General features: G+C 39.6%; 1 protein-coding gene across 1 annotated transcript; it reads right to left on the reverse strand.

Moving 5' to 3' along the window:
• ptprr (protein tyrosine phosphatase receptor type R) lies at positions 1–25,185 on the reverse strand. The gene is made up of 16 exons (XM_079551525.1): positions 24,740–25,185; positions 23,112–23,374; positions 15,552–15,665; positions 15,325–15,474; positions 12,773–12,877; positions 11,374–11,490; positions 10,866–10,987; positions 10,654–10,782; positions 4,343–4,532; positions 3,551–3,635; positions 2,915–2,994; positions 2,422–2,559; positions 2,200–2,310; positions 1,960–2,117; positions 1,553–1,666; positions 1–494 (listed from the first exon to the last, which is right to left on the reverse strand). The coding sequence occupies exons 1-16, from the start codon at positions 24,783–24,785 to the stop codon at positions 401–403; spliced, it is 2,016 nt and encodes a 671-aa protein (XP_079407651.1). The 5' UTR covers positions 24,786–25,185; the 3' UTR covers positions 1–400.
• Positions 25,186–25,447: the final 262 nt, after the last annotated feature.

The raw sequence follows: 25,447 nt of genomic DNA on the forward strand, positions 1-25,447 counted from the left end.
TAGCCACTGATTTTATTTTGTTAATGAAAATTGTGAAAATATAAAGTGTCTTATAGTGAGCCAGTGGGACTAAGTTAAAAGTCCATTCTAAAAGCTCTAATCTCTATCCTTGAGACAACAATATCATGAGACAAAGACAGACAATGTTATGACAGAATAATAAAGGTGACAGTCCATTGGTCTGAAAACACATCCAAGAAGTCTCTTAGTTTGTTCTAATAGTTCCACAAAAACGACTGCAAATACATTTTATTTGTCTTTCTGCCTTGGCCTTGATCCAGCACTCAGCACCGTCCAGGGCAAAGTATAATCGTCCTCTAGCCATATGCAGGCAGGGAAACTGCATCTGCTATAGACGCAGCTGAGCACTTCCAGATAAAGCGTCTTGAGGAGAGACAGCTCATTGTCCAGATTCAGCAGACAGTCGGGCTTCAAACAGACTCAAGGCGTGATGGACGAACTCGTACTGCTCTCCTGTCTGGATCATCCCACCCCTGTGCACACATCAAACACTATTAGACCAGTGGTTCTCAAACTTTTCACAAAAGTACAGAATATTTGACCTCCCTAGTACCACCAGGCCTAGATCAACATCAAATCTGGACAAAACAAGGTCTCAAAAAGGGTCTGAAATGGGACTAAAATTGACTAAATAGGTGACGTTCACGATTTAGAATGTGATGATGTCATAATGTCAGATGGAGGGCAGGGCCAATACAACTCTATGGGAGAAATACAGTTTTTGGAAGAAATCCCCAAAACGAAAAAGGACAAATGAATCAGTATTTGATCATGATTAGATTCACAAACTGTGAGGTTATTATTTATTCACTGTGATATTATTTTTATGTCTGAAAGTCCTTTCTATTGGACAACATCACACTCATGTTTTCACATATTGTCACCACTTTTTGACATTTTTCTGAGAAAGTAATTAGTCATAAGTTCATATGTGCTGACAGAGGAGATAATGAACTTTGTGACAGTTTTTGTTTCATGTGGATTCCTCCAGTAATGACTGAGATATGAGCCAAAAAACAAAGACATAAATATATGCATTTTGTTAGTTACCACAGTTACCATAGTTACCGTCAGTTGCTCCACCTCAATTTTAAACTATTCCCCTTTTCCGGAGGCTCGCGTGGGCGCCGCCATGAATTGTGCCCGCCCCTTTTCTCCTATGTGTTAACATGGGGCTGGAGAAGTCCACATAAAATCAGTCACTACACGAAAACAAAGCCGTTTTTAGGCCGCGCAGAGAAACGCTGCAGTGTTGACTTGTCGGTGCAAATGAACATTGGCCATTTTACACAAATCAATCGACTAAACATCAGATTTGAGCGGAGAATATTTTCCCTCGTTCTATGAAAATGAACGGGCTTCGCGCTCGACCGGAAGTGTCTGGGCAACAGAAGTGCCGAGACAACGCAAAAAGTGGCAAAAGTGGGCGGGGCGGAATAAGGTGAATAGGCTCTTCAGAATGTTGTGATGTCACGTGAACGCCACCTATTATGTCTTTAATCCCAAGCAACCTCTTGCAGAGCTGAGTTACCTGTCGGCTCTGAGCTGGCAGGTGATGCTTAACACGTCAACCACTCCCTCCAGCTGCAGCTGTCTACAGCCGATTGTTGTGGCGATGAAACAACCCGTCCGACCAAGACCAGCACTGAAAGAAAGATAAAAAATGATCTGTTTCCTTACAACAACGACACAGCACGTATGACGTAAGCTTGACTGATCTTGAAAAATATGTGTGTTGCAATTGCGATTAGATTTGCTATTTATATTTGAAAACCAAGATTGATTTAACTTTTGAGAGCATTAACATCTGAGAGAAAATGTGCATATAAACTTCTTAACAAATACATGAAAAAACACATACATTTCAGAACATGTTTAAACTACTTATAGGGTTTTCTATAACATAGCCCCCCATGGAGACTTGAGAGCAGTTTGTACCTGCAGTGGACTATGACTGGTCCCATGGCAGCAGACGACCTTCTGTCTGACTCCACATCTGTCATCAGCTCCAACAGTGGCATCGCGGAGTCTGGGGTTTTGTGGTCCGGCCAAGAGGTGTACCAGTAATGCTGCAGTGAGCGCGTTTGATTCCCACACTGTTCAAAGACAGTTTATTAGGATTAGATCGGTTTCATAACGGCGGATACAGAGGTTATTGACAAGGAGGTCTGTCTGCACCTTTAGTGTCAGGCTGCGGGTCGTGTAGTGTTCGCTCTCTCTGACACTGTTCACCAACACTTCAACTTTCCCATAGATGCCCCTCTTTTCAGGCCAGTATAGGACACACTTCTACAAAACATGATTTAAAGTGTTAATGTTTGTTTAATGTTTGTTTAATGTTAGCTTTACATCATTTCACCAAGCAGCATTTACAAGACAACAACATGCTGTTTCTACTACCTCATTCTTCTCCTTCAGTTTGGTGATCATGACAATGACCGGAGACTCCTCTTGCCAGGCCATCTGCCAAAAGTCATTGACTGTGTTCACCATGGGACCCTGCGTCGCGATGTATGCCCTCTCGTCGCCAAGGTAACCCTGAGCATTAAACATTTACAGTTAGCTTTGGTGGAAGCATTACGCTGCAGATAAACATCATAAATATAAATGTATATTTAAAACATGCTTTAATTTATGTGCAAGCTGTAAATGTAAATGTGACCGTTTTCATTGGGCGGAAACACTAGTTTGGTCTCATAAGAGACTGAACTGCTCTGGTGCAGCTTCCTGACAGGAAGTGAAGCTATTGTACTCGAGTCTGGGAGTGACAGCAGCGCTGAGTTTTACAGTAATATACTTTCACTGAGGACTTTCAGTGCGAGGCGAGTTTCACTGTTCAACTTATTGTCTCTTTCTGTAAAGAGACACATGCTGGCTTCTGGTCTATACTCACCCGTACGTAGTTAGCGTTGATATATGACCCCAGCAGATCACTGCAATTTCTAGATTTCAAAAGAACTCTCGAATGAGGATCTGAACACACAAAATTAAGTTAGTGAAGAAATTGATACAGGACAGGAAATATATAAACACAATACAAAGATTTAACTAAATTCAGACAATTACAGTTTATGTGTGTGTCACATGATGCACATCTGAAACATTGTGTAATAGTGTAATAATTGACTCGAGGCAGTTGTTAAAGGTTACAATAACTGGAGGCCACAGGATGGAGGTTGACTGACAGCAGCTGGAGGAGAGCATTTCGAGGGTCCTGATTGGACGGAAGGAAGGAAACACTCCTTGCTTCGTCTCAGAGGTTTGGTAGTACCACCCATTTTACAAAACAGAGAAGAATTCCAAAATACTCTCAGCAGAGTGCGTCTGTTGCATAATGTCCTAATCTAGAAACTGCTTTAGGAAAACAGACTGTACAAGTATAGTGGTGTTTTCCTCACCTCATCACGTAAGATCAGCAGTTTCTTTCTTAAAATAATAATAATAACGAAATAATACACTTTTCAAGAGCCAAATCTCAACTTTTCGAAAGTCACTCTCACTTTGGATCCAAGAAATAACATTTACTCACTTGGCAGAATTGTCTTGTATCTGTTTTTTGTCCCATGATTTGGAATATCCAGCTCTTTAGGGTCGATGAAGTTCATTGGAATTTCCTGAAGATAGAAATACATTTTAACAAAGCCACAAACCGGTGGAGGAGGGTAATATATTGTTTAAAGATAAGAGCAGAATTTTTAAATGGGTAAAAAAAAGGAAGCTTGCAGTGTAAGTGTACTCTTTCAAACAAGGGCATAACGCCTGATTTATACACAGAGTAACCACTGTGGCGCCGCCATAGTCTCATTTTGTCCCCCAGGGTCTAAAGATAAGATGCTGAATAAATTGTCATGTCAAATTACATATTGTTTGTTTCTTGAAATTATGATCTAAATTATACTAATCAAAAAGTGTTTGAATGCTAAGTGTCATTTTACACCAAAAATTGTACTGACAAAATATTCTGAAATAAGGATCGTCGGTGCCCCCACAGTTGATTGGATTGTTTTTTGTCAACTGGAACTCACTAAACATTCTGCACTTCATCCAAGTAGGCATGGTCTAGCAAATGAATACAAAAATAAATGAACATAAACCTTCAGCAAATGCTAAGAGACACTTCTGTTTTTGAGAGATAAGAGCAATTAACAGTTTTCTTAAAAAATAAGACCTCTGCACTCTGATTCTGATGAAACTGAATAGGTTAAATGTCACTTATGCAGTAAGTCAGGCTACACCCTCATACCATCAGAGTGATGTAACAAAGCCTGTGTGCACGTGGGTCACTTTAGAACTGAGTGTGTTACGCATTCCTTTAACTTACAGCAAACTCAGCATGAAGCTTGTGCGTGTTGTTGATGATTTCGCGGAGCTCGTGGCGTGTCAGTGGGCGACCTGCGGACAGCAGGTACTCTTTGGCAGCGGCCGCTCGGGGCGTTACCACAGTCACATTTAGGGGCTCAACTGCACTCAGGGCTGACATATCCAACACCAGAGACACATTGGAGCCGCGCCTAAAAAGGGCGAAAATATCACTTGTGACTTTTATTATGAAATGTACACAGACGAATGCACAAGAACCCTTCTGGAATAAAATCACTGTTACTGAGACGTTTTGATAATGATTTCAGGTTCATAGGCTTATTTGGGTTGTCTTCCGAGTGCAAAGGTGGGTCCTGAATGTTAGAGAATTAACGATGGTGTTCGGGAGGATAGATGAAGAATAGGCAGCAGTCTGGATGTCTTACACAGGAGAAGTTTATTTACCATCAGTACGGGACCCGGAGACATGAACTCGAGACGTGAACTCGAGACATTGCACTAGTCCTACCATTCAAGTCTGTCTATGCTTCCACAGAAAAGGGATAAATACCCTCTCAGAGCGACTGATACGCAAGAGTCTGAGCACCACAGTCAAGGCTATGACAGAGATAGTACGACTATACAGCTTGAGCCAGTATGATAAATAGCGATTTAATGTTATCCTCTAACACTGAGGTCATACCAGAACCACAGAGAATCTACCATTTACGACTTCTTACGCATAACATTATCAAAAGCTGCATTCAGATTGTATAAAGATACAAACGAAGAAGAGCACTGGTGTGTCTTAATGAGATGTGTGTGATCATGTACTTGTCTTGTACGTGTCCTCTGGTTTCCTATGTAGGAAGCTGTTTTTTCCTAAATATCTAATTGCCGTTTGGCTGGCGTCCAGAGTGAACAGAGCGCACACACACCCCCGCAGACTCGGAAAACATCCTGTTCTCAGATCAACTCTGAAATACCCCTTTTGCTCCTGAAAAAACATTTTATCGCATATGAATCCTGGGGAAAACGGCTACATCCCAGGTTTATGGAAAGCTGGGAAACCTTGCTCGGACTTAAGTGCTCTGAAACTGCTCTGGATAAATACAAATGAATAAGTGCCTTCTACATGACAATAAAAACTAGAAACTTTTGTTTATGAGAATCATACAACTCAAAATGTCCTGTACTATATTGATCCAGACAATAACTTTTACACAAACACATTATCAAGATAATGAAAGAGGTGAAATTCAGAATAATAACCAAACAATTTCTATAATACATCTCAATAGCTTATAGTTTATGTGCAAATTTACATCAGGTAAGAAATCCCTTTGATATTGTGGCTCTTTCGGAAACCTGGTCAAGTGATGAAAAAATTGTTGGTTTTGAAATAGAAAATTCTGATATGTTTTATGAGAATAGAAAGAGGATTCTTTTTTTTTCTTGGTTCTTTAAGTACATCGTAACCTAAGCGGTTTCAAAATTGAAAATATGAGTAAGACAGTGGATGGTATAATGGGGTGCGTAACTGTGGAAGCCTTAACCCAGAGCAGCTCAACATTAATAGAGAACATATTTACTAGGGCTGTCACGATAATTACTATATCGACTTATCGTTCAATAAACAACAGATAAACAATATATTTTTGGGCTTGATATTTATCGTCTGTACATTTATTAGCATTTCCCCCCTATGTTTCTTTGTAAAACTTTGATTTCTAACTGAACCAAATTAAGTTACATGCATGTTTATTGCAGCTAGTGTGGTGTTTTAGGATATGATGATGCACTTTTAGAACAAAGGTTTACTGTCATTTTGTCAAGTATCGTTAGAGTCAATAATATCGTTTACGCCTGAGGTGTCAAACTCATTTTGGGTCGCGGGCCGAAATTCAGCTCCCATGGCGGGTCGCGGGCGCAAATAATAGACAAAATTTTCCCAATAAATGAATAATAATAAGATGTGATTTGGTCAAAGCCCCAACTTGACTGTAGCTCTATTAATAACAACGGCTTAAACTTGTATTGCACTTTACAAGCCTGTGTCACAAGTTCCTCTAAGTACTGCATAGTAGTCATTATTCATTCACTCCACACTCGGTGGTGGTAAGCTGTTATTGAAGCCACAGCCGTCCTGGGGCACACTGTCCATTTACCAAGTGGTATCCTGAACTCTTATTATGTCAGTGCCCTTTGCTGGACACGTGTGGAACTCTTTCCTTTTTTTACATTGGAGCTCTTTCCTCTCCCCTAGTGGCGAGAATGAGCACTCTGGTTATTCTTTAAAAAACTCCGCACAGGAATTGGCTTACTTTAAAAAAAAATGTTGTTTTGTATGTTTGACACCCCTGGTAAACGCGATACTTTCCCGCCTCAATACATCGAACTTCAAATTTGTTATTGTGACAGGCCTAATATTTACCAATAGAATCGATAACAAAGAAGAGAATGGAATACTTATTAATGACATGCGTGACCACCTGCCTGTAAACTAATTATTATTATTTCAAATGTAACATTAACTTCTTTCAAGCAGAGCTTAGTGGAACAAAACTGGGAACATGTCATCAGTGAAAATGATGATGTGGACCGAGCTTACAACCACTTCCTAAATACTTTCAAACACAATTTTGAACATCACTGTCCATTGATCAAAAACAAACAAAAGTGAAAAAAAAAAAAAAAAATTAAATTAAAGTTGGCAAAGAGCATTGCACTAACAGGTAGGCTAAAGTAAAACATGTATTAGAGAGTAAATCCCTATACACCCTTTATTGTACCCAGCCTTGCTGTTTGCGGCGTAAAACTATGGAATAGCTTGAATGTGTCACTCAAGAAATGTACCACAGTTTGCCAATTTAAATCTATGTATAAAAACATTGTCTTCACAAACTGTAGAGCTGGATGTTAATTATAATTTAAACAACAATTTAAACAATCAGTAACATTATTGTCGCTGGATTTCTATGGCCGTGATGTGTATATTGTGGAAAGACATTCATAGTTTGTAAAACAATTGTTGTAAATATTGAGTTGTGCAAGTTGTTGTAAAAGAAGAACGATATGAGCTTCTTTTGCTCCTGTAAAAATATCAAGTAGAAAGGGGGTGGGACTAAATAAGGTCACACTTCAACCCACTCCTTTTTGAACAATTGCTGTATTGGTATCCATTACTTGTATTATCATTGTTTTTAAATTGTTTGAAATAAACTAAACTTAAAAAAAAAAAAAAAAATCTACTCTCGTATTGCCTCATGTAAGTTATGGTGTTGAAGTCTGGGGAAATACATATAAAAACATATAAACACTTATCGCCATTAAACCGGTTTCGTGGTCACACAAACCCTCTTTTTCTAAAGTTTAAAAGTAGAGGATTTGATCAAATTCAAAACTCTCCTGATAATATATGAAGTCAAACATAATCAGCTTCCTTCAAATATTCAGAAGATGTTCAGCAACATAATGAAAGATATCATCCGCACCTCAGAGTCTGTTCCTGACTGAACGTGGTAGATCTTTGGAATGACCAAGATGAGGCACTTAAGGTTAGCACCTTATTTGAGCAATTCAAACATAAATGTAAAAAAGCAATAGTTGACCAAAATGCTACTGATGAACCATGACCTAAAATGTTGCATGTTTACATCTTAATAATGTTTGTATCTTAATAATAGCAAAGCCAACATGATGTGATCGTATTCATATGGACTTTATTGTTATTATAGGTTTTCTTCCACCTACTCCCTTTGGGAATATTGCTACGAATATAATGACTCTGCCTGTGACCCTGCAGCCCAAATAACCCAAATAAACCAGAGAGATGTTATTTTATGTTCTGAAACCACTAAGAAAGGAAATGACCTACAGCAGAGAGCTAATATAATTAAAATGTGTTACTGCATGATATATAAAAAACAATTTCTAATATTATCATCCCCTTACAATTGAATGTATTTCTAATGTCGTCCTCCTGTTGCTCTCAAGAACTCTGAGCTGTGATTTGTAGTTAGTATGAATCGAAGGAAGCTGGAAGTCCTTGAAGCATCACAGTAACACTTATCTTGGGAACATTTCAGTTCGTATATTTCCAGACCTCTAGAGGAAGAAGCAGAAACGAGGAAGCGTCTCTCTTCGTATACTTCACAAACATTGAGCCGAGGACAATTAAAGCGGCTTTGGTCGATAGGTGAAGATCAATCATAACACACTGTTTGTATCTGACTTCCTAAACGTGAAGACAAAGTATGTTCCACTGCACAGTTCAAAGCATGTCTGCTACCAATGTCTACTGCACTCATCGCAATCTAAACATCGCAGAGCACAAACAAACACTCTTCCTCCATGTGGGTCTTTGATATGAAACTGGTTATGAATATATACCTGGTTTTTAACTGCGGTCCCTCTCAAATAATAAAAGATCAAACAGGAAAAGGTTCAGACATCCAGTGCTCAGTTGCTTTGGTAAATCTTCTCTGTTTACACACGACTCATCTTGCTTAAAGGGGCTAGATTCAAGTTGTTAGCCATTTTATACTCACTACTGCCACCTCAGGTCACATGTGTAACTGCATCTTCTATATTAAAGAGGGGGTATTGTGCTTTTTTCAATCACATAGCACCAGTCTATATCACACTACAATGATGACGAAACCTTCTGTTGGTCTGTAAATGCAGTAAATTAGAATAACTGCCTTGAATAAAATTGCTCTCTCAAAATGGCTGTAGCGAATGTTTTGAAATAGGCCTTTGTCTCTTTAAGAACCTCTGACCCTTTCTGACACGCTGTCTGTGGCATCAGTGGGGAGGGGGTTCTGCTGAGGAGCGAAAGCTCGGAGGCGTCTCCAGGAGGTGGGGGCGTTCCTAGGAGGACTCAGGCAAACTTATCCCTAAAATGGCTGCCATCAGAGTTTTTACAGATCACTCAAAAATACATGAATGTGCCAAGGCAACACTTCAGGCATGTTTTTAATGAGGGAATGACATAATAACATGATGTAAAGCTTGAAAAAGTCGATTTAAGTAACATCTTTTTGAGTGACAGTATTTTAGAGGCAGTTGTGGTGAACAGGTCTGGGCTCATTCTACACATTAGGCTGGAACATGAAGGGGAGGAAAATACATCATTTTAGCATTTTCAAACTCTGTATAGTCCCTTTAAGTACAAGCCTTCTGTATCTGTTTAACTATTTATTATAAGATCATAAAAACTGTGTACAGCCATGTCCCCGTCCAGTTGAATAAATCCTTATACCGTATTCTCCGGACTATAAGTGGCTCCGGAGCATAAGTCGCACATGGAGGCGTAACTGCACCGTTGAGAAGCCTCTCCCAGCAACGCGTTGTTAAAGCTCCCATTTGCGAACTCGTTCCTCTAGCTCAGGGATCTCCAACCAGTAGCTCGCTAGATCTCTATACGCATGATAACTCAACTTTTGACACAATCTGTGAACAGTTGGATCAATATTGTAAAGTAGAACTAAACTCAAGCCATTGTCTTTGAAATACTATCTTGGCTACTTATTCTCAAGGGTGAAGTCCACCTAAGTCGTATTTTACAAGTCTTTTTTAAAGCATAAGTAGCTCTCCGACATTCTGGTTGTGTAAAAGTAGCTCGTCGGGTAAAAAAAAGGTTGGAGACATCTGCTCTAGCTTTTAGCCCAAGATTAGCTATTATTGTTTTCTTCATTGCAGTAAGAGAAACTTCCGCTTTTCCCTCACAAGTTTCTCGCTCCCTCCAAACTTCCTTTCTGCTGCTCGATTACCTGTTGTTTAAATTTTCAGTGGCACAGTAAGTAAGTAAGTGCTTTATTTGTCATTTCAGGAGTAGCAGAAACTGGTACACAAGCCTAGCGCGCCCTCTAGTGGCTGTCAGTGTGACAATAACGTGAAATTATACATTTTGATACATAAGTTGCACCTGAGTATGTCACACCCCTTGCCAAACTATGAAAAAAGTGCAACTTATAGTCCGGAAAATATGGTATGTAGTGCTACCCACAGGCATCTGGTGAAACTCTGTTGGCGCAGGGAGTTTTCATATGAACAACTGTATTTGAAATATTTTTAAAGTCAAATCTAACTCACTGCTTCAATGCTTTGTGTCCCCTTAACCAAGTATAGTTTATAAAGGCTTCTGGTAAAAATGGTAAATCATCTTATATAGTGCTTTTCTACCTTCATTAGGCCCAAAGCGCTTTACAGCAATCCACTTAGAAAGATACGATAAGTAATAATAATACATTTTTATTAAGCTTGTTTTAAAACTATAGGGGTACCACGGGGTCTGTTCAATGCTTATTCACTCTGATAATGCAGACTCACCTTTCTTGAAGCCCTGCGGCCGATTTCATTCTGAAAGGGGATGGACAAGGCTTTAAGGCGTTTGCTGATGTTGGGGCAGCGCTGGCTTGGGGAGCCTGGTCCTGGCTTTTCACTGGTGCGTGTGTGTGGCTAAACAAATGACATGTCAATACAGTGTACAAACTTAAACAGTTGTGGAGTAGGTTATGTCCATATCGTGATAAAAAAAATACCTTGGAAAAGGAAATGCAGGAGATGCGGGACGACGACTGGTTGTGGTTGGCTGCTGCTGGGGAATGGGTGTGGCTATAGCAGGAGGAAGCTCAGCCTGGACCATGCTTCCAGCTGGTTCAGCCTGATCACCGGGTCCAAAGAGTCATGTTATTGTGTGACTTTGAATTAACCTCTTAACCCTTACCTGAACCGAGCACATATTCTCCAGTTTGGCTTTATCCAAATCTAAAAGCTTCTGGAAAAAAAGTGTGAAACTAGCGACGAAAATGAGATGAAAACAAGGATAAAAATGCAACAAAAAAAGGTGATAAAAACATGATGGAAAAGTGACGAAAACGCACCAAAAAAAGCTAAAAAAAAAGTGACGACAATGCTGCAACAACCCAAGGAAGATTATCCGTTTTGATGCGTTTTGTAGATTTCGTTAAAGCCGAATTGGAGCAAATGTGCTTGGTTAAGGCGGGGGTTAAGAGGTAAAGTAACAATTGATATAATGTAACTGCTGACCTTGGTGGAGCTCTGATCCGAGCCTGCAGGGATACCGAACTTTGGCCTGTAGTCAGGAGGCGGGGCTTTCACATGTCTCTGAGTAATACGACCCTTTTCTTTGAGTCGGTACAAAACCTACAAGGGACAAACAATAACAAAACACCTTTTAACAAAGCACAATGAAAGACATGTAGGTACGAATTTATGCAGACCTTTATGTTATGTCAGTATGTAGATGTCAAAAATCAAAAAAGCAGCATCAGGTAGCCGATATCCAACACATATTTATTCAATAGATAACGTTTCGGTGGAGCCTTCTTCAGAACATTTGTTTCTTTTATGAACCACAGTGCATGTAGATGTCACTCAAGATAGGCGCACTTGCTCCCTCTGGTGGACACGCTGTCGTATTTCTTGCTTTTATGACCTTCAAATATGACCAGAGGAGGAGCCAGTTTTTTTTTTACTCTGTTGAAAAATCCAAAACTATGCAAATTTTTTTGTTTAATTAAGATTAAAAGTGAGACCTCAACTACCGGTTTTAGCCTCTTTTGACCTAAAAATCTTATAATAAATTATTGTTACATCTTGCTCAATAACAGTAACAATACTTGGTTTACGCGACCGATATCTAAATACTTTTTTCGATACCTATACTGCATTATTTGTCATCTAAAACCATAAAAGTAATGCTCATTTCCAGCTAAAAAATAATACTTTTAATTGCAAAGAAAATCATTACAGTCTCATGGCTCAAACCTAACCATTACCCAATGGAAAGATAAACTGAAAGAAGTTTATCACATGGAGCGAATAACAGCAAGACTGCAAATGAGAACTGCATCATTTGTGGACAATTGGTCGTTAATTGTAAAATGTATTGCAGGTTGATTCGAGTGTGCTGTACCCACTGTATGACTGTTTTTGGTTTGGTTTTTTCTTTTCTTTTTTGTGATTTATATTGAACATTTTGAATAAGTAAAAAAATGTGTGTTAATTTCTTCGCTGAAAGATTATTTCTTATAATTAGTTTAAGCTGAAACAACCAAGAAACTTTCTTAAGAGTTGCCTCCGGGTTGGGCATCAGGCATCAAAACTCTACCCAGCCCTGCTCATTGTGGATTTTCAAATATCCAGTCCAGTCAATGATATCTGAACATTTCAACTATGATCCTTTTTAATTAAGTCTTTTAAGTTTTCCGTGTTTTTGCACTGAAAAATCAAATGCTTACAATGTTAAAATTTAATAGAACCATACTACTGTGTTGAAATGGTTACGTAAATATGTCATAGCAATAGTCAGATATAAAGAATATTTTTTTCTCACATCTAGCAGCGTTATTCTTATTCAGAGCATACAGGGATTAGCAATGAAAGGGCAGACCTGGTCAAACTTAACAAAACAATAGTGTAGTACCATTAAGCAGGTGATGACGATGACAAAGATGGTGAAGAAGAGAAACACGACATAAAAGCCCTCTCTGCTCCACGTTTCCCTCTGCTGGCCCTGGAGAACGTTTTTCTATAGGGAGAGAGAGAGAAAGAGAGACAACTCATTAAAGCTCATTCATTCATGAATATTATGCTAGAAGAGCTAATAAAGGTTCCTTTTCAGTTAAACTGTATGGGAGCAAAAAATGTTACATTTGCCTATGGAGTAACAAACGAAATATTAAAGCAATACTAAGTAACTTGTTAACCTTAATAAATCCTTTTTGTAGTCCCTCTGGGGGTTATACAAGTGTTAATGGGATGATTGGGGGGTCTTTCATCTCCCCCTGGTGTCTCTGGCCAGAAAATCACAATTTGTAACTTTCCACCAATACTCACTAGTGGAATCACGAAGAACACATTAACAGGCTAACGGGCAATGCTAACCGCAGGCTAGCACCACTTAAACAGTATTTAGTGAAAAAAATAATCTCAATTGTGTAATTGGATGTACAATATCCCTCTCGCCCTTTGACTTTTCTGTCAGTGTAGTATTTATACTCACGGACAATTAATGAGTAAAAAACTTAACATGCTACGACACCTGCAGTGGCGCTCATGGCTTAGGGGCACAAATTACTTAGTACGGTTTTAAATACAAGTTACAAAAATGCATCAATTGACTGTTGAACGTGTGAAGCGCATTAGTAAACCATGGTCAGTTTGATCGAAAAAGTTTATTGAATGACCATTATTTTTGTTGTAACCACCTGTAGGGAGTGGTTGAAAAGTTGAACTTTTGACAAATTGATTAAATTAGGAGAGAAGTGAAGCCTGTGTGGATATGATGTTCATAAAAATTACTAATACTGTATATTACGGACTATAAGTCGCACTTTTTTCATACTTTGGTTGGAGGTGCGACTTATACTCAGGTGTGACTTATATATAAAAATATGTAATTCCACAGTGTTTGTTATTTTCACACTAACAGCCGCTAGAGGGCGTTCTAAGCTTGTGTACCAGTATCTGCTACTCCTGTATCACTGAAGATTTATAAAGCGGTAATGGAGCAGCAGAAAGAAAGTTTGGACTGAACGAGAAACATGTGAGGGACTGGCGAAAAGCAGAGGTTCCTCTTACTGCAATGAAGAAAAAAAAAGCTAATCGCGGGCTAAAAGCTCGATGGACACAGCTAGAAGAACGAGTTTGCAAATGAGACTTGGTTATGCCTCCATGCCCAGGTAATTGCCATGGCTGGTGCGACTTATACAGAGCAACTTATAGTCCGAAAAATACGGTACTTGCTAAACTATGTTGTGTTTTGTTTTTTGGTCTGTATGCTTTATTTGATTGGACTGCACAGGGTGAAAGGTGATGAAGAGAAGGGAGGGACATTCAGCAAAGTGTCAGAGATGCAGAACTTGAACCTACGACACCGAGGTCAGAACAGCCTGTGTGCAGCACCACTAGATAATCGGCACAGCTACAAATCCAAAGGCCGCCATGTCTACTGCATGTTGAGAGAGTTTTCTTCGGCAGATACTGTAGGAAATATATCTGTTCATTACTGACACATTAAGAGTCTGGAAGTTGTAACAATAACTTAATTACACGAGACACAGTTACATTTATCTTGTGAGTGGAAGATCGATGCGTCTTTCACCGTCCCATTAAAGTTTTACCAAAAGCTCTTTGCTCTTTATTAGCTCCTGTCCATCCTCTGGCTTCTTCTGCTGCTGCCACACTGTGATTGCCAAAGACAGTGGTTCCCAACCCTTTTGGTTTCCAGAGGTAGATAGTACTGTTACATTTCTTCAAATATATGTACCTGAGTAACCTTTTGAAGCAACTGTACTTCATGGAGTGAAATGGAGTACTAGATATTTCTGCTTGAGTATTTCTTTTTAAGTTATTAGAGTAAAACACTGTGTAACTCTTTCCACAAATAAATTATCTGTGACAAAAGATTCATGATGACATAAGAAATATTTGTTTAAGGAATTAAACTTAAAAGGGGCTAGATGCAAGTTCGCCATTTTATACTCACTACTGCCACCTCAGGTCATACGTGTAACTGCACCTTCTATATTAAGCTTGTGCATGACGGCACTTCGGACCCAAATTAACACCTTTTTGAGTGACAGCGCAGGATTTCAGAGGCAGTTGTGGTGAACAGGTCTGGGCTTATTCTACACCTTAGAGACATTGTTGGAACATGTAGGGGGAGGAAAATACATAATTTTGACATTTTTAAACTCTGTATAGTCTCTTTAAAGTAAATATTTATGTTCATTACTTAGGGTATTCTAGTGACAATAGTTGAGACATCTACTGTATAACATCACGGCTAAACATAAGCTTGACAGAATTACAAGGGTGCACCCGAATCGAGCAAATTGGGAGAGGTCTCTAAGCCCAAACCGGATGTGAGTCTGCATCTGCCATAGCGACAAAATGATTTGCAGTTGATGATGTACAGCGGTGAGTCTGGTTTCCAGGAAACTAGCATACAGTGGTGGTGGAGGTCATCCTCACCTCAGTGGAGACCTCAGTGATGCCAAAGTGTCCCAGGTGGCGGTGGAGGACCCTGGCGTTCAGTAACTGGAGGACTTCTTCAGCAGGGCGGGGCTCCAAGATCCCCAGCCTATCAGAGGACACAAAAAGCTCGACTCCGTTCTTCTCTTCCTGTAAATTACACCCATGTTAAGGACAATTGAAATAGGGACCACATTTAAAAACGACGGCGGTGCAACGGTTCTCACATTGAGGCGGTTGATGTGCACATCTCTGACAGGAACACCCAAAGCTGCAGCCACTCCTTCCCGAAACCAGCGAAGAACACTGATGTTCAGCCTCCGCACGTCCACAGCCAAGTACTGACAAAAACAGGACAAACAATTACGTTTCAATTTCATTCAAGCAGAAAGAAACAGTTTTATAAATTACAATTGCGAAGGATTGCAATTAGATCTGCAATTAATGCTTTATAGGTCTGGAGACAGTAGATTTTGTTGTGCAACCAAAATCTGACTTTTTAAGACAGTGGAGATGATCGTGGACATCAGGAAAGACACAGCCCCATCGCCCCCCCTCGTCCTGAAAGACTCTCCCACCCCCATCTCCATCGTGGACTCCTTCCATTTCCTGGGCACCACCATCACCCAAGACCTCAAATGGGAGCCAGCTCCCTCATCAAGAAGGCCCAGGAGAGGATGTTCTTCCTGGATCCCAGCTGACCCTTCTCACCCTGGACACGGACTATTCACCCCTCTCCCCTCTGGCAGGAGGCTCCATTGGATTCAGACCCAAACCCCCCGCCACTTGAACAGTTTTTCCCCCTCCACCATCAGACTCATGAATGAGAACAAGATCCAATGACTCTTTATCAGACTCATGAATGTGATCTGCTCTATTGCACTATGTGGTATGTCCACACTCAAATCCGCGGCTATCACTTAATGCCCCTGTTATATTTTATGTTGTAAGATTGTACCAAGAAAAAATCCTACTTTGTGAAACTGTTCTCAAACAATGGCAATAAATACTATTCTGATTCTGATCAACCTTTTTTCATTGTTAAATCTAAAATCAAAGGCCTAATCAGATCACTCCTCAAGCGTGTGCTTTTATTTCATCTCCTCTTTCAGCTGTGAGCCGTTGCCTCACGTCTAGACACTGCTCCCTCTATGCACCCCACCCATCAAGGTTTGGCGCCGGCAAAAGGTTGAAGTTTAGCAGATATGGGAAGTGTGACTATTTGTGGTAAAGACAAGAGGCAAATTCTAACCCTGTTGGACACCTCCATCAGTGTATGAATGAATCTATACATGTTTTGTCTCGAAAAAACGATACAACAAGAAAAAAATGACCAAACAATAAACAAAAGGAATCAAAATGACTTGTATATAATAGGAGAAATAGATGAGGGAAGTTTTGCTTTGATCTTTGCCATTAACAGAAAAATCGTAACTTAAATGTTACAGCAAACGCACTTAAATACATGGTAATATGTGAGATAAAGAGTCAAAACCATGTGCAATAATCTCTGTATCAGTGTCACTTTATCACTTTAACTTTTACCCCTGCACTATGACTGTAAACCTTGCACTGCCAATGTTGAAATTTTGATATTCTGATATTTTATATTCTGTCTAATTTTTTATATTTTTTTGCCCCTTTAAAGTTGTTTTATTCATTATATATAAGACACCTCTATTTCCTGACTATTTGCAGTGTTGTTGAGAGCTGATGTAACCAGAGAATTTCTCCATTGTGCGATCAACGAAGGCTAATCTTTACTCACAACTGTCAAATGTAAAAGCTATTTCTCAAAATAATGTTAAAGACAATATTTTTCATTCACTTCGGTGTATTTTGATGCATGTTTTGGAAGGTTCCAGGTACAATCCCTGAACGGGCCTTCCTGTGTGGAGTTTGCATGTTCTCCCTGTGTCTGTGTAGGTTTCCCCCAAGTACTCTGGTTTCCCCTACCACTAAAAACATGTAGAGTAGGTTAACCCCGCGGCCAGGTGTTTCTGACCATTAGCCTGGCTCCACATCTGGAGATGGGTCCCCGAGCGCCGGCCTACGCTGGCAGCTCTCTGCTCTTACAGGTCGCCTCAGCGGCACTGAGGATGCGTCAAATGCAGAGAACAAATTTCCCTACGGGGATTAATAAAGTATAACTTAAAGGAATAGGCCACCGTTTTTCCATACTGAGATTTGTTCTTACCTGAGCTTAGATGAGCTGATGCGTAACTGTCTGGTCTTTGTGTGTGAGCTCAGTCACGCACAAAGCCACGCAAAAAGATGTTGTTAGCATTTAGCCTCTCCTCCTCTCCTCTGTGGGGCCAAACGGGGGTGAAGTTAAAAGTGACCAAGCTCTTCCACGTTTTACCTATTTAAATACGGTTATGTGAGTAGTTACACGATCCAAGTACACAAAATGAAACATATATATTGTAAGGTGTAACAACACCTTAGCAGCACTTAGATGTCCGCGCAGTAATATCTGCACTTTACTGCACAGACGTCGAAGTGCTCCTAAGGTGTTATTACGCCTCACAATATAGTACCCGCTTCGAAAATTGACATGTTTAATTTTGTGTAACAATACTTGGATTGTGTAACGTAACCGTATTTAAATAGGGAAAATGTGGAAGAGCTTGGTCGCTTCTAACTTCACCCCCGCTTGGCCCCATAGAGGAGAGGAGAAGAGGCTAAATGCTAGCAACATCTTTGGTCTTTTTGCGTGACTGAGCGCACACACAAAGACCAGACAGGTACGCATCAACTCGTCTAAGCTCAGGTAAGAACATATCTCAGTATGGAAAAACGGTGGCCTGTTCCTTTAACTTAGCTGACACTTAAAATTGGCCAAAAGCGAACAGAATTGCCCTTTGGGATGATTAAAGTTGATTTGATTTTGATTTGAAAATGTATTACGTGGCATGGTGGCAGTTGTAACGTTATTAGTTCCTATGTCCAAAAACCTCTGCCCACGGACTGAGATTATGACAACCAAATTTTAGAATGTGACCGCAACCTATTGTTAAATGAAACAAGCTTCTGTTTTGTCAAGTGTTTACTAATAAAAAAAAGAGACACCCACCACAGCATTATGTGTCTGTTATATCTGTCCAAATGAAATCACATTTGCTCTTCTGACTTTAAACACTTTGTTTTTCTACTAAACCTGGCTGGAACAAAACGACCCCTATACTCCTCACTGTGAGTCCATGTGTAGGCGGCTCATCGCTAATGGCTAAAACAACAGCATGTTCTGTGGCCACTTAATTCAATATGAGCAACAATAACTACAGCTACACAGACGCACATATGATGCCATTGTGCATTTGGATCTGCTTTTGCCCTGTGCTTTCTCTGTTTCATCAGATTATAAGCATCTTACAACAGGCTTCCAGCCATGGACATTTATACAGTTTAAAAAGTATAAGGGCACACATATATTGAAAACTGGTGAAAGATGGTCATTAAAGATTTTTTTATTTACAGCAGGTTTATGTCATTTTAGGGTTACCATGTGATGATCAACTCCAAAAATCGTGCCTTTTGTAAACAAATAATTAAACACATTTATATTCCAGGCATTTCAATTTAGATATTGTTAAAAACAGCAAGGCTTTAATATTCAGTATCTAATAATAGCTGGTAGATAAGAGAAGCCGGCCCCTGCTTGTACAACTTAGAAATAAGATGCTCTTACCAGGTAAATGTGGACACATTGTTGATTCTTAAACTCACTCAGAGAGACAGTCTGCTGTCCGTCTGCCAGAACAGAGGGGCTGTCCGCTCTATTTCCTGATCTAGTTGCTCTGTGATGTGTGATTGGCTTATAGGAGCACAAATCTGATCCTGCCACCTGATTGGTTGTCATTCAGGTAAAACCATTATGGTGCTGTGCTTTCTGTCAGGATCAGGCGCTATTTCTGTAGGAGTCACGCACACACACACACGCACACGCACACGCACACGCACACACACACACACACGTGCACGACACACACACACACACATAGTAATGACCAGTAATTAGCTGATAGTCTTGAAGGCAGGGGTGCGAGGAGAGAGAATCCGATTTGCCCTCATCAAACAAAGGGAGAGGCATTTAACTAAACAAATAAAATGGGGAGGACGGCTCTTATCAAGGCATTAGAAAAGTTGTTTATGGAAAAATGCAAAAATGCTTGTTGACTCAGTAAACACAACACTGGCTTAAGATTAGGGCTGGGTACCACTAATTTCTTTTCAATACTGGTACTTTAACGACACTTGGTTTTCGATACCGATACCTGAACGATACTTTTTTCGATACCTTTACTAACATATTTGTCATTAAGAACCATAATACAGATTAATAATGTCAATGTATTCCTTTTCCTTACATTTAATTTATTTTACAAACAACCAAGAAACTTCCTTTAACGACAAAAGGGTGGGGAGGGTATTGTTTGTCCACATTTGTCCACATTCTTTTTTTTAAAATGTTCCCAATTAATTTCCCATTTTTTCGTTTTCAATTTTTTCCCAATTTTATTTTTCCTGTTTTTTTCCCCAATTTTTTTTTTATTTTTCTCCATGTTCTTTCTCTTATATATTTTTTTTTAATTCACAATTTCCCCCCCAAATTTCTTTTTCTTTTTCTTTTTTCGTTTTTACTTGTCTTTCACTTGTTCTCTTCTTTTAAATTTGGAGGACCAACAGCCTCAAAACTGGAATATAAAGATTTTATATTTTCTTTTGGGTACCTGCTTTCGATACTTTTATTTTTTCGTTACCGGTAGTACCTAAACCTTCTTTTTCGACACCAGATCTTAAGTAGGGCTGGGATCTTTTAACGGTCCCAGCCCTACTTAAGATGGATCGCAAAGAGCAAAATGCTTTCATTCATTCTGAAGTAAATAATAAACATAACCTTGAGTCATCAAAATGTTCGCGTTGGTTAACTTTGACGAGGTTTTAAAGACAGACACATTCAATATTTAAGTAAGAGCTTCATTATTATGCGTCATTGTTGTACAACAAAATTGAGCAGAACAGATGTAGGGTCAGTCCTGAGCCTCTGCGACTCTGCGACTCTACCATTGTGGACCAAATAGAAAATAATAATAAAAATAGTCAAATATTTCCTGATATTGGAAGGAATATTAGTGCATGCATTTCTGGCCCTGTATTCATACATCTTGTGCCGAAAGGGAAAAACGTGAGCAGCACGTGTAACACTGAAAGCATCATGAGTAAGTGGGCTGACATAAGGTTAACATTATTAATGCTTGTGTGGGTTCTTTGAGGGAACAATTTAAAGCAGTGAGACCATTTCTGAGCATGTGTAGAATGTGGCCCACACAACTCTTTGAATATATGTCTCAGCCCATTCCTTTATTAAGAGCCTTCTAACGTTTTCTTTTATTTGTTGGTTTGAGAATTTACTATTTTAAAAAATTATTGGTGTTCAGATGTCAGGCTTAGTGTCAATACAGAGCGAAATAGTGCTCAAGACAGAGCGAGTCCAAACAAGACTTAAAAATAGTGCTCAAGACAGAGCGAGTCCAAACAAGACTTAAAAATAGTGCTCAAGACAGAGCGAGTCAAAACAAGACTTAAAAATGCATATAACTGAAAGAATCTTATCTGCACTCTTGCCTCTTACTGTAATTGATTAATTCTATGTTGATGTTTTTATTGATTGTATTTGTTTTCTTATATTTATGCAACTGTGAAGCACTTTGAATTGCCTTGTGTATGAATTGTGCTCTACAAATAAACTTGCCTTGCCTTGCCTTGCCTTGCCTTAGATTCCTTGTGTAGCAGGCAAGTGGTTCAGAAAGCTAGGAGTATTATAGGCTCTTCTGATCTTGCCTAGAAAAAAAGAGTCTGCATCAACTTCTACAGCGGAACATACACAAGCAAACAGGAAGTGGAGTAAACCAATCAGCGAAGTCATTGGCGTTATGAGCGGTTTTGCGCTAATATTCAAACATGAATCACAAAACTCACCTACTGTCGATGTGTTTGTGGTCATTTACCGTTTTTTAGAAAAAAGCTCCCGAACAGTCAACAAGGACGGTAATATCCAGACTGATATCCCGTGTATAACGTGTACAGAGAGGTATCATTCTGGATGATCATATTCTAAGGCACGAAGTTTCCTTATTGCCCTCTGGGCGGCGCTATCTGGCCCCAGCTAGGAAGACAAACAGGTTATTTATTCCAGCTGCCAGTAACCCCCTTAACTAGCAATAATGATGTGCTGCTGGCATGAAGGGACAGGTCATGTGACGAGGAAGAACAATTAACTTAGACTTTAAATGGGGTTGTGCAATAAAGAGATCAACCTGACAGCTGTTTCCTTTGAAATAAACAGGGAGGAACAGGGAGATACAGACTGTCACTTCTGCAATGCATCTGTCACTGGCACAGTGAGACAGGCAACTGCTCCCAGGGGCATCAATTATTCACCCACATCTAATTGCTAGGTTTTTTTTTTATATATATCCAGAGTACGAGCAACACACAGACAACTATGATCAATTAGCAAGGAATCTGCAGTGCAGAACCCAGACATATATGAATCACAGTGAACTGTTGCAGATGTTTAATTTAGTCTTACAACTACAGCCCAAAGTCAGTGTGAAGGTCACTGCTGTTTTTGTTGAGGTAAGTAGGTTTCACACACATGATTAGTGTTACCATAGCAACTAGCAGAGGAGCCTCTCTCTCCTTTGAAGCAGCAGATGAACCAAAATGCTTAGTCTGTCAGTCACTGTGCATTTAATTTGACCTCCACTTTAGCTGCCTCTGTGAGGGAGGACAAAGATGTGTAACCTCAAAATAAATATACCTGCATATAAATGTCAGCACAAAGTAAAGAATTATCAGTACATTTTATAATTACCATGAGACAAATAGTTCAGTAATGTTTGTGCTTTTTGACTGAGAATGGTGCCAATGAAGACCGGGAATAGCCTACTTGAAAGTGAAAACCTTAGGTTCCAAACATTCAGGGAAACAATAAGTGTGAAGCACCATTTAACACACAATGAGGCAGTGCAAATAATCACAGGCAAATCAAAAAAGCTATTTAAAGGGTAGCCGTTAGAAAAACACAGAGACTGCAGGTACAGTACACTGAATCATGAAAATGTTTAATTGTTAATCTAATAATAACTGAAATACGTGTAATAACAAAGAATAGAAAATGCAATTAAATAATTGTGCAGCATTTTACACAAGTCATTTTTATAATTTAAAATTAAAACACAAAGAATTAACTTTGTGGAAGAAAGTTATTTTACAGCAATGTCCTAATGTGTAGAATGAGCCCAGCCCTGTTCACCACAAAAGCCTGCACTGTCACTCAACAATACAAACTGTCTCCATCGTCATGAAAACTGCATTTACTCATAAGACCTGAGGTGGCAGTGGCAAATTAAAAAAAGGACAAATAAAGTCCTTTTAATAAAGCGATAAATCATGGATTCATCACTTCATATGTTTTGACCTAGCCTGGTTTTACCAGAGCCTCGTACTCGTTGCATTTCATACAAGGGTCTGGATCTTCACAATTGAGCTCCATGATCAGGTGGGAGGGGTGAACTACTTTGAAACGATTGGATCTGATTTTCGCTAGCGTTTGATCGAGTGAGTGAAGCAGCAATCATAACTCTTGGAGGCATTCTTTGCGCATTTTAAGTAGGCATAGTTCATTATAGATGAAAGTGTGATTTATCGTGATTAATTACATTGCAAAAGTGTGATTAATCTGATTTAAAAATTCATCAATTGACATGAACTTAACTTACCACAGTGACCAGGTGCTGTGCAGACACCTCAATGTGCTCAGGCTCATGGTGCGGCCGTGCCAGCAGGTTTAGACCCCAATGTCTTGGCTGTTGTCGAAACCTGGACTTCATAAGAGCCTCTGGTCTGCCCTGTGCTAACCTGGACTCATGATGGCGCTGTTGTGGGTTTTCAGCCACATTGTCCTGGCGTTGCAGGTGAGGGTGTATGAACCTGGAGCGGTGAAGAGGGAAGAGATGCAACTCCTGATCGCCAGAGAAGGACTCTGCAGAAGAGCGTAGAGAAAACATGAGACAAAAGCATAACTATTTGGTTGTATTATTGCATTTATTTTATTTTATTTATAAGGAATTTTGGCCAGAAGCAGGCTTCATAATACAGGACAGTTCACAGTGAAATGGGGCAAACTGTGGGGAGAGAAATACAGAAAATTGTCGGAACCAGAACCCACAACACAGATTTTGGAACAAGGTTCACAGATGGCAGCATCTCATCCACTAAACCAGTGGTTCCCAAAGGGGGGTCGTGGGTCACAAGATGATTATTTTTTTATTTTTTTATTTTTTGGGATTGAAAACAGCATATTTTGGTTAAATTTAGCCAAATGTCAAAACACATTATCCAAACTCACATAATTAAACCAGATCTTAAATGTTTTGCAGCTTGTTTTATAATAGATGCTAATTACATTTTACACAAGGGGGGTTCGAGTTAATGGTTGAACAATTTTGGGGGTCACAGTCTGAAAAGTTTGGGACCCCTGCACTAGACTACCGACTGCGCAAACTCATTTGAAGTAATTGAACCAAATTAATTTCTGTACCTAACTTCTGCTTTACAAACTATTTATTTCCTCCATGCTGAATGTAAACAAACAAACAATTACACTGAAGTAGTTTATAAAGAGAATCAAGCAAGTGTTTATTAATGCTGCATAAGTCTGAGGAACTAACATTACACTGGCCCGTCTCCTTGGGGCATGTTCTTCCTTGTGACACAATCCCGTTGCTATGAACAACAAGAGGCAGATCTGATTGGAGCAATCTAGAATACAAAACACAAGTGCTGCTCATATTCAATGTTGCCCAAAGAAGTATAAGCTCTTAATCGGTTTCTGTTTGTAATTAATTGCCTTCAGATAATCTGAAATTTTGGGATTGACTTCAAACACACATTTCACATTATGTTTATAAAATAGGGTATAGGGTTAGAGGAAATTAGCTTTACAAAAAAGAACCTGAAAATTCCAATACCATCAAGTCGCTGACGGATTGTTTATAACCAAATGCTCTTGTTGTAACACTGATCTGTATGAACGTCTTGGGACTGAATTATTAGTTGGCTATCGATAATAATCAATAACCAATGGCCAGTCTGTCAGACCTGTAGACTAGTCTATTCTAAACACACCCCTCTGGAATCCAAAATAACAACAATCTTGTTGTGGCCACATACTAGGCCTTATCGTTTGAAATAGTATCGGTTATTGTGGCATTTTAAATACTCAGCAATCACCTTTTGTCAGATGCAAAACCTATTAATTTACTATAGCAAAGATATAGCTTTCGAGAAATGGATAAAATAATAAAACATACAACTGTCACACATATTTTAATCATTTCATGCTTACCTGTGATCAGTATCTGTGCCCACAGCAGAGACAGCAGAGGAAACATGGTAACGCCTTATGGCTTAAATCCTTTTTTGCAAAGAAGCGCGAACAAAACCTTTCTCCTTATTAATTCTCGACAGTTAAGCCCCAAAAGCAGCGTCTTTCTCATGGCACGGGCTACATGTCCGTAAATTAGCCAGCATGCTCCGGTGCGGAGATCCGCTAGTGTCGGCTACCCGCGAGGCTTGTTCCCCGCCCTGCAGCATGTCTCCTGCGGCCTTGCACACTGGCGCTGCAGCATCACCTCCTGTCGACCATCACAGCCCCGGCAGCGCTTTGGCTCCACAGCCGCGGGGACACGGACCAAGACCGTGGATGTGAGGAGCGATGTGCTCAAAGAGAAGAGGGCCAATGGAGGGAGGGGGAGGTGGCTGCTCACTGAACGTCAAACAATATCTTAAGAGCACGAGCACCTCATGCAGCCGCCCCGCTAAAACATGTACAATAGGGTTCCCTCTAGAAGGAGCATTCCCCTGAAGGAGGAAACTCCGAGGTGAAGGGGGGCCTATTATTATTATTATTATTATTATTATTATTATTATTATTATTATTATTATTATTATTATTATTATTATTAGATGTGAATCCTGCATTCTGGAGCATTTTAAACAATTAAACAATATTATCAACAAGCCCTTGTGATAAAAAAAGATGAACTTTGGGTTT

The sequence above is a fragment of the Gobius niger genome, assembly GCF_951799975.1.
Source record: "Gobius niger genome assembly, chromosome: 2".
Taxonomy (NCBI): Eukaryota; Metazoa; Chordata; class Actinopteri; order Gobiiformes; family Gobiidae; genus Gobius; species Gobius niger.